This window comes from Belonocnema kinseyi, chromosome 3 (genome assembly GCF_010883055.1).
Source record: "Belonocnema kinseyi isolate 2016_QV_RU_SX_M_011 chromosome 3, B_treatae_v1, whole genome shotgun sequence".
Lineage (NCBI taxonomy): Eukaryota > Metazoa > Arthropoda > Insecta > Hymenoptera > Cynipidae > Belonocnema > Belonocnema kinseyi.
The window spans coordinates 88,111,783-88,122,771 of NC_046659.1; the positions used below are offsets into that span (position 1 = coordinate 88,111,783).

At 30.8% G+C, this 10,989-nt stretch overlaps 1 protein-coding gene across 1 annotated transcript in view; it reads right to left on the reverse strand.

Annotated features, from left to right (window-relative positions):
- Nucleotides 1–10,683, reverse strand: part of LOC117168780 (titin) — a 35,866-nt gene extending 25,183 nt beyond the window's left edge. The window contains exon 1 of the mRNA XM_033354568.1: nt 10,222–10,683. Coding sequence (XP_033210459.1) covers nt 10,222–10,366 — 145 coding nt within the window. The 5' untranslated portion in view covers nt 10,367–10,683. The remainder of the gene's footprint in view (nt 1–10,221) is intronic.
- Nucleotides 10,684–10,989: the final 306 nt, after the last annotated feature.

The following is a 10,989-nucleotide window of genomic DNA, read 5'->3' on the forward strand; positions in this document are numbered from 1 at the left end:
TCTTAATCAATTTCTTTCCCATGTGTCTACTAGCGTCTCTTCTGCACCACATTCTTTTAGAATTATCTCGTTACTTACTTTGTCCATTAGGGATTTCCCGCTAATGGTTGTAAATTCCGTTTTGAAGGTTGCAAATTCAAAGATTTTGTGATATAGTTATATTGTTATTCGAAAATTCAACTGCTTTGTTGACAATTTTTCTTTTTGAATAGAATATTCATCTCTCTAGTTTGAAAATTCATCTTTTATGGTATAAAACTTCTTGTTAGAAAATTAAATCGTCTTTTAAAAAATTCGTCCTTTTGGCTAGGAGATTCAACTATTTTTTTAAAAGTGCTCTATTTTGCTTGAAAACTATTTAGTTGTTAATGCAACTGTTTGGTAATAAATTAATTTCTGTTGTGGAAAATTTAACTATTTGATTGAAAAATCATCAACCATGGTTAAAAATACATTCCTTTTGACAGAAAGTGAATTTTTTTTGTTTAAGAATTCAACTATTTCATTGAAAATGCAATATACTTCATCTTGAAATCTTAAGCATCTTATATGCAATTTAATATGGTACATGGAATTATTTTCCTATTTTCGTCAAAAATCACATTATTCACCTTGTCATGAAAGCACTTTGAGCTGTAAAATCTATTAAAATATTATTTTGGTATACTTTGTCTTTTACTTTTGCCATTTATAAAATGAAATAGAAGAAAAAAAATGACTTAGAAAAGGGGCACAGAATAAATTAATGATAAAATTTGTGGTAGGAAATCTTTTAGAGGGATAAAGTTTTATTAAGACAACTTCGCGTTTTTCAAAACACATGGGTTGTTATGGAAAAACAAAAGAAATTTTAACCGATGTTTGGTTGAAGTTAATTTTTGTTTCAGCGAATCTTTCATCGGAAATCGATGTAAAGTTTATCTTCTGTTTTTTCTGTGGAGGTGGCAGGTATGCGTATTTGTGACGTAATAAAGAAGGGGAGGGTTAGAAAAAGTTTTCAAAATGATGTGACGTAGTATTTAAACGGAACCTGAATACTCGTAAAAATTTTACTATAATTTAAATAGGTATAAAAAAGCGAGAAGGTATGATTTTTGAAGAAAACTTAACTGTGTCGTTTTCTAGAAAACAACTTAAGTCGACTCAAGTTTTTACAAGAAATTGCGAAACAAACTTTTGAAAATGTGCTTTCACAAACCAACAAGTACATGTTTTAGATTGTGCAAAAATTTTAAAAACTATAAGATATCCTTTTTGGATTGCAAAAAGACAGTTTGAAAAGTTTCTTCGGTAATTTTGTGTAGAAACCTAGGTCGGCTTAATTTTTTTTCTAAAGAGATGCGGCTCACTTTCATCAAAAAGAGGACTTAGGCCTGCTTAACTTTCCCTGGTTCAATTGTAAATGAAAAAAGTTTGAACGGATTAGCATTTTGAATAATTGTTTGCGATAGGCGTGTCATCCAAAATGAAGGTCGTTGAAATGGTCTCGAAACCGTGGGTGAGCATTAATGCAACATATTTCTCCGATGATCCTCGATAGAGGATACCAACAGTCTTGGCGGGCGTGGGGCGAATGAGCCTATTTTTGTGCGGGATGGGATCGCGTTACCGGGACCCATTTTAGGAGCAACTATCTTTACACGGCGCTCAGCGTCGCGACGTCGACTCAACACGATTTTCCGTCTCGCTCTTTCTCCACAGTTATTCTCCATCTGACTTTTTCTTTCTCACTCTCCCGTGGTCCACCAATCGCGCCACCGTTGACTTTGCATGTTACGCAAATTCAGTCACTGACCAAAATAACAGCTAAAGAGTGTGGCAAACCGAATGGTAAGTGACTCGATAGCCACCCTATTCTTTTATATTTTACTGTTCTTTTTAAAAAAGTAAAGTTTTTATCAATTACAATTCGTAACTGTTTACACTGTCGGCAGGTTGCACTGTCAGCTGGTAGCAAACCTTCATTCTTAAACAGGGCACGTGCAACGATTACATGCACCTATAAGTTGTGACAGTTGAGAAGCTGACAGATCAAATGTCGCACAAAACAATGACGGTGAATCGAAAAACGACGAGGCAGAATTGAGACCGCAGAAGAAGCGCTTCTATAAAGAATGCAGAAAAAAAGTCTAACTATAAAATGAATCATTTTTGGTTTTTAAAAAGCCAATTTGAAAAATTCCTTCGACGTTTTTGTGCTTAAACGTAAGTTGATTTAAGTGATTTTTCTAAAAAAACGGCTGAAATGGAAACTGAAAGTCGATTTTTAAATGATAAATTTCCGGTTCAAATCTACTTGGGATCAGTGTTGGGTATTACATTGTTACAAGTAAGTAAGTTACTGAAAAGTTGCGTTACTTGTAACTTTTAGGGTAACTTGGGTACTTAGCTGGTGTTGATAAATGTCGACTAGGTAAGATAATTAAATTTTTATTGTTAAAAGTAAAAAAAATTAAAAACAAGTATACCGACAACTCTAACACCCTTTTTAACTCAGGTACTATTTTGAACAAATAAATTGTAACGTATACTAACGGTCAAAATTGTGCGTCCACTTGTTGGCCGCGCATAAACTACGTTGACGATTACGGTCTATTTTTGAGCCCCCCACCCCCTTCATTGACGACAGTAGTTTCATCTCACCCTCTGCCCGCCAAGAAATATAACGTCACCCTAAATTCTCTCAAAACAGGGGCAATAGTGTTATTTTTCACTTAAATCGAAGAATAATTTCTTTTAAATAAAAGTATTATAAATAATATATTGAATTCAATATGTAAAACTTTATTATCCTAACATTTCAAGCCGAAATATATTGCCTTTTCAGGAAAACAGTTTAATTTACAATCAAAAAGATGTTCTCGCAAATAAAACCAAATGGTTAAACTTTCAAGCAAAAAAATGTTCAATGAAAACTGAATTTTTAAAAAGAAAAGTTTATTTTCTATCAAGAAAGATTATTTTTCTATTACGAAACTTTCTTTTTAACTAAGAAAGACGACTTTTTTTCCATAAGAATGAATTTTCTGCCAAAAGAGGAATTTTCACTCACAATGAATTTTCAACAAAAAAGAGAAATTTGGCACGAATGTGGTAATTAAAAAATATATTTTAACTAAGTAGTTCAACTTTGAACCTAGCATTGTAATTTTGAGCCAAAAAGGTGACTTTATAAACACATAATTATATTTCCAAACAAAATGATCAATCTTAATCTAAAAAACACTCATTTTTAACCAAATTGTTAAATTTTTAAGCCAAAAAGACTAAGTATTTAGCATAAATTTAAATTTTTATCGTAAATATGATTTTTGAACAGTCGAGTTAATTTTTAACTAAATAGTTAAAATTTCATAAGAATAGTTTAATTTGAAACAAAAAATATAAAATTTTATCATAAATATTAATTTTCAAACATAAAAGACGAAATTTCTACAGAGCAGTCCAATTTTCAACTAAAATAATGAATTTTCAACAAAATATCTAATTGATGACATCTCAAAAAGGTTTTAATTATAAATCAATAGATGCATTTTTAATCAAAATGTACGAATTTTCAACAACAAAAAATTAAGTTTCTGCCAAAAAAGACGCATTTTTCACAAAATAGTTGAATTTTGAATTAGAAAAGATCCATTTTTTATTAAAAACATCAATTTTCAAACCAAAATAAAATATGTACATTTTCATTCAAACCAAAATTTATTCCTAACCAAATAAAAATTAATTTTCAACGAAATGGTTTAATTGTCAAACAAGAAGATGAATTTTTAACTTAAATCATGAACCTTCGGAACAAAAAAGGAATTTTCGACAAAAGAGTTCAACATTCAACCCAAAAGCTGACTTTCAAAAAATAGTTGCATTTTCCACAAAATAATTAAATTTTCATCCAAATATTAAACTATGTAACTAAACAAGATAAATTCCGGCCAACAATATAATGGTAGTCTATTAAAAGAAAAATAGTTGAGTTTTATTATCCGTTTTTATTTATTCAGTTCACACTTGTACGAAAAAACGAGCAAAAGAGGAAATTTTCTTGAAAACAGAAGAAAGAGAAGAATTTAAAAAAAGAGGAAAAGAAGGGAATAAGGGAAATAGTTTGAAGTATGAAATTCATTTTCAAACTGATTTAATAGTTCTTCAATTATTATAAAAATCTATCTTTTGTTAATACGTTGAAAATAAATGACAAAAGACTGCGGAAGCAATTCGACCGACCGATTTTTGTCTTGAGCACGCTTCCACATTTTTTTATGATAATTCAAGAACCAGGGAATATTTTATTATGTTCTTCTTCTGATATTAAAGAGAGATTCCAGGTTTCAGCTCGGCAAAGTCTCAATTTTGTTCAAATGTTTTTTCTTTATATTTAATTTTAAGAGGCGTTTATGGGCCATAGCATAAAAAAATGCAAAAATGGCGCTCAGGGGAAGAACAGAAGAATACCGCTTTCCCGCGCTAATTTTTACTCGTGAATGTTGTTCATAGCACGAAATAAATGCAACCACGCTTTTATAAATTATCATTTTTTTCATTCTGTTTTTTAAATAGAATAATTAAAGGGAATTAATTCAAAGTAACTTTTCACACATCAGTTCATTAGCCATAATTGGAACTACAGAAGAGTTTAAATTTAAAATATGGAAACCCAACTGTAACTCTAACAGTTTTTCAATTAGTTGTCGTGAAATGAATCAAGTTTTCGGAAAAAAAGTTTTTTGATTTTAGTAATTAAAATGATATTATCAGTCATGTCTTATGAGAGAAGACAACATAATTTTTCATAAAAAAGGTTAAAAAACTAAAAACTAATATTACTATTTTATCAATAGTTTTATGATTAAGTTTTCTCATACTGTTTCTTCCTGCATATTTTTTAAAAATGTAAAAAAATTTTAAATCCTAGAAAAGATTTTGTACAACTCTGTTTCTAATTTTTAAAGTAAAGTAAATAATTTTCAAGCACGGTTTTTTTTTATTTCAGCTATAGAATAATTGACTTTCAAAATTGGAAACGACAGAGTCGTAGAGAATATTTTGTCCGCAAAAATAAACCTAAGTTTGTTAAAATTCGTTCTATTTTTTTAAAATTGGTAGAAACCGATAGCAAGAGCAAATTCTATTGCAAAAAACATTGTTAAAATAATTTTTGTTTGCGAGTTTAAAAAATTTTTAATTCGAAATAATGTTTATCATTTAAAATGAGATAATCAGTTATATTATTTTCACTCTAAAAAATAATAGAAAAACGATTTTTTCAGAAATGTCATTATTATCACACAACTGCTTGAATCCGTTGGTCATAACTTAAATTTAATTACAAAGATGGTTTTGTTTTCTAGAAATAAAAAGAGGATTTAACTTTAATTAAAAATATTAAATATAAATTAAATATATCTGTAATATTCAACAATATTCAACAATATTCAACGATAGTTTCCAATACGCTAAATCGTAAAAAGTTTGTGCAATTGAATCTCAACAAAAATGCGTTATTTTTATTTAAATTATACGAAATCTTATGAAAAATAATAGGATTTCCATACAACAAAATACTTTTCAAGTTCATGTTACGCCTATGTTAGTGACAGTTAATGCTTGTCGAGCAGATTTCGACAATTCTTGGCTCGAATGAAGTGTAGTCTCATAAAATTGCAAATAAGAGCGCAGTTGGCAAAACTTTAAAAAAAAATTCGGATAAATCCCAAGCTAATTAAAAGGCAAATTTATTGTTTTACTTTAGTCATAAGTTATAAATTTAAACCACATGTTTTAGGACGTTTTTAGAATTTCCTGAAACACTCTAGCAGAAATGTTTTCCTTCTGATGATAGAGTCTCTGTATTTTTCATTTAATAAAATAAATTTTTAATAGTCTACTAACGCGTTTTATTACTAAATATAGGAATTTTCATACTAGAAAATTGCAGAGATTTTATCATAATGTAGTTATCGTGCCAAAAATAAGATGTCTGAAAAACACCGTTTTTCTTTGATTTTAGGAATCAAAACAATATTACTGATGTCATTTCAAACAAAAAACATTATTTTTTAAGAAAAGGTTTGAAAATTTACAAGAATTATTTACTTTAACTTATTTTAAAAGTTGGAAACAGTAAAGTTGCAGGCAAGGGTTTCCTCGAATTAATAAGCTTTTCCAGAGACCTGATTTCTGGAGCAAAAACTACCTTAAGTTGAAATTTCAATGTCAAATTGAACAATATTAAGTTGAAATTCTGAAATCTAAAGGCAATATATTTCATTTCAATGGCAAAAATTATAAAAAATAATTCTCTTAATCTTTTAAAAGAATGCTCTAATATCATTTATGTTAAGTTAAAGAAACAACTCAGATTTTACATTGTTAACAAAAAATAAAGGCATGAAACTTCTTTTTTCAAGACAAAAACCATTTTTGCTACCTCTTATTCACTTTGTAAAAATCTGGGGAGAATTTAGGAAAAATATCTAAGTAAAAACAAAAATTTCTACACTACTCTCTAAATATGAATCAGTGAAAAATTTATTGATTGAAATAGTAGTTTGACATTTCACTGATTAATCAGTGCTTTCGGACTTATTCACTAATCATTCCAGTAACACCAGAGTAAATCGTATGAAGCATAACCTCTAAAGTTTTAAGTTAAGCCTTGTTAGTTAGTCTTTTACTTAAATAGCAAGAAGAATTCCTTAATGAAATTAATTTTTTAATTGTCGGGCTGTAAGTCTGCTAAAGTAACTACGGGATAAATATACCCTTACTCGTATAGGAAGCACTTACTTAACGGGTTTGTACATGACAATCCAATCTTGAAATTAAAGTAATACGTGAGGTTGCTTGTCATTTAAAATCATCTAAACTATTCACCTTTTTTAATATTAGATTAGATTCATGGATTTTAAGTTTTTTCTATTCAACTGAATTTTATTTTATTTTACTGAATCAATAAGTAATGTTTCACTGATTGTCAGTAACCCATTTCTAGTTACTTGAATCAGTGAAATTTCACTGATTCAGATTTAGAGAGTAGGGATAAAAAAAGAGGATTTCGCAATTCACTCTAGTCTAATTATCCTCGAAAAATTTTTTATTGATCCAAGTAATATAAAAAATAAGTGGCATCAATATTGTTTTGTCAGGAACCGGCGATACTGTAAGGTACAGTAAACAAGATACAGCGACAACCTATAGTTTTTTGGATCATTTCCAAGTTCGAAATGGTGTCGCGAAAAGAATTTGCAGATGTCTTTTAAGTCTTAAGTGTCTCGAAGGCGTATGAAAGTGAAAGTTTAACTAAGAAACACGTAATAGACACAGAGCAGGATTATTATTTTATTCGTAATATCAATGCCGCGGATAATGACGTATTAAAATTTGAAACAGATCCAGCAGACGATGTTCGGTGGACATTTTATAGTAACAAAAATATACGATGATTCAGTTAGGTTAGAAATCAAACGAAATTAGTTATATTACTCAGAGGAAAGTCACTTCCAAGGATAAATGAAAAGTAGTTCTTCTATCTGGGATAAAAAAAATTATTTTGAAGTAGAAGAAAAAAAAATTGGTTTGCGTTAAATCGGGCACGTATCATTTTAAACACAACAAATATTTCATCAGAACTGAAGTAATGAAGTCAATTTATCCTACACATCAAATTGAATTTTGGGGCCAACTTAAAACCAAAGATTCCTGTATCTTTTTATTTTTTGGAAGATCATATAAAAAAATAATTTAAATTAACTAACTAATAAGACTATATAGAAAAATTAGGACATATAATTAGAAAAGATTTTTCATAGGATAACTGGTAAGAGTCTATGATTTTGTATTTTCTAGTATAATTTTACAGTGAGAAGTCAATTAACCATCCGTTACTGAATATTCGTTACTTAATATGCAGTCTGCCATCTCAATGTGTGTTCTTTCTTAATTTTACTTTGTTTTAATAATTCATAGAAAAATTCTGATTTTGCCACATTAGCGATTTTTTTCCAATTTTAAAGAATTAGATACTTTTCTTACTCCTAAAGAATTACTTTTTTGTATTTTTTATTAGAAAAAGTCCCTAGCCAAATTTACCTCATACCCTAACCGATCTTAGCCCTTTTTATATTCAACTTAACCCGCACTACTTTTTCGTTGTTTTTTCAAAATTTAAGATAAAAATCCGACCTAAAGAAGAGCTTGTAGTACATGAAACTTAATAACCAAATTTTCTTCATTTGACTCACTTGTATACCCTACGTTCGGATAGGGTATCTACGGCCAGGTAAGGCTTTAAATGATTCCAGGTTCTTGGCCCAGAATTCAGTAAATTTTTCTATCAATTTAGAGAATTTCTGGCTGCCCGATTTTACCCCACATGTCCGAAGTTATCCCGTATGCCGGTTCTATTTACTTCTGATATTTTTTTACGCAATTCTCTTAGATGTGATAGTTAAGTATGCTTATTAGGTATATTAAGATCAAAAAAGAGGTTCCATACAAATTATTATCTACAGTAATTTGGGTGAGGGATATAGAAATTTAGATTGATCTGGAATTCGCGTGCTATTTATTTAAATAACAGGATTGTTCCGCAACACTGCTATGCCCCAAGTTGCTGATCAATCTCCGATTTATAAAAATAAGGAAAATAGTCTCATAACTAATCTGGAAAAAATTTTCGCACAGAACTGGAAGCGAACTCTTTAACAAAAATATTTCAGGTGAAAATTGTTTACATAACAATAGTTATTTAGAATTTTATGTTTTTCCTTTCTCTCTAGGTTACTATACAAGTTACTGTACAATTCTTATTTCATTCTAGTCTTGTGAGGCTTATTTTTTTAATGGAAAGATTCATTACAAATTTTCTTCGTGCTTTTAATTTTTAATTAATCATTGAAAAAATGTATTCTTCATAAAAATGCTAATTGTATAATTCCTGAATAAAATATTGCAAATAAAAACATGAAAATGGTATTTATAGGGAGTCTTTCACAGAATTGAATGAACCCTATAACATTAGGATTAAATAAGAATTATAACAATCACCTAAAGAGCAAGAAAAAACTTAAAAACTCCAAATAACTATTTTTAAAGAAACAATTTAAACCTGAAATATGTTTTATAACGTTTGACATCAGTTCTCTTCCAAAATAATTTATGATTAGCTGTCAGAATATTTTCCTTCAGTTTCTAAGTCATTTTTAAAAATACTTATTTTTCAGCCTGAGATATCTAAATAACATCCTTCAAAGACTAATCTCATGGTGAAATTTACCGAATGCCTAATTCTTGGATTTTATATTTTAAATAATTACAGTAAACAAATAAATGTTGCATATATTCATAAAGAAATTAGATGAAAACACGACTTGCTGAACTAGAATCTCAATAATAGCAACGGAGATTTAAGAAAAAATTAATGATTTATAATAATAGATAAAGATGATAATCCTACTTCCTAATAGTTTTATTTTTCTGATGAATGTAGAATATATTAGAATGGAATGCCAAATAATAATACTTAAATTTAACAAAGTAATTAATAAAAAACTAAAAACTAGGATCCATTATGACAGATGTCACACGCATGCGCCTTATTCAGGAACTTGCGCTGCGCCGGAAGCCGCTAACCGAATCCCTCCGTGCTTCTTCGGCACGAGGAATTTTGGAACGTGCGGGAATCTATTTTTAAACACTACCGACGAGGGCTCACTCGAAAATAGAATAAAGTAGAGGAGAATTCGTATAAAAAAAACATTTAATCGAGAGAAATAGATAAAAGTTAAAAAAAAGAGAGAAAGAGAGAGAATGTGAAAGACATCGAAACTGGAGGAAGACTGAGCATACTCAGTTTACACTCTTACCGTAATGAGCCTCGAGAAACTGGTGAACGCTCTAGCGAATTTACGCGATCTAACCGTACTTCCGCACTGGATTTCAGTGAAGATTTAACAATTGAAGATTGCAAATTTTTACAATTAAACTTTGCAAGATGTAACTCTCTAGCACATTTTTAAATCGCGTGATTGTCCCTCTAATTCTCGGTCCGCTTACTTCAGGAATTCAGACTGACTTTCTTTGGCGCAAAAGAAAAAATTGGAACAAATTTCGCCTGCTAATGGGAACGATGAATATGCGGCAAAACTAATTGGATCGCTAATGACTGAAGGGGAATTCGTTTTCAATTTATGATAAATGTTGACCTTTTTTTGACCAACTGACCTCTTTGTTGACTGGTAACATGTTGCCGGGTGATCTGTCGTTCAGTTCTCTGTTGCATATACTGCTGTTGCTGCATGGTTGTTTGCTGTTGTTGCTGTTGCTGTTGCAACTGCTGCTGTGATGGCTGAGACTGTTGTCGTTTCATGTTGACGTTGCTATTCACAAAATCCAATTCTACGGAGGGTTTTCACAAAATATATATCAATCTTATCGTATGAGACCGTTCGTCGTGCACGCACAAGCACTTTAATCACAGATGAGGCTCGATGATGAGCTCGATCTATCGATTTCCTTAATCTACGGCGCGGTAATGCTCTTTCGAGTCGTTTAACTTTGCAATTGTTATAATCGCGTTTCGTTTGCGTTTAATTCGCATCGAGTGCCTACCACGGCTTCAATCGGCAGAAGTCAAGTCATTATACCAATGTTTCCCCGAGACTCTTTTAACCAAGACGTCGTTCGAATGCGAATTACAAGTGAGCCGGTAGCGGGATCTTGCTGGAGTTTCGAGATCTCGCGAGCCGAATTTCCTGGGGTGGGGTGCTATGTTTGAGAGTGGGGTGAGGGTGCTAAGCGTCGCGACGCCACGCAATACACACATCCGACAAAAGTTCGAGAGGCGAGAGGTGTAGGAAAGTTGCTGAGTACACCGCGACAGAAATATCCTCGCCTCCTTCTCGCATCGCAGCTTAGCTATGATTTCCTTCACACTGTGGGACACATTCCTCCCTCGGGAATTCTCAACATTTTCTTTTTACATTTTACTGT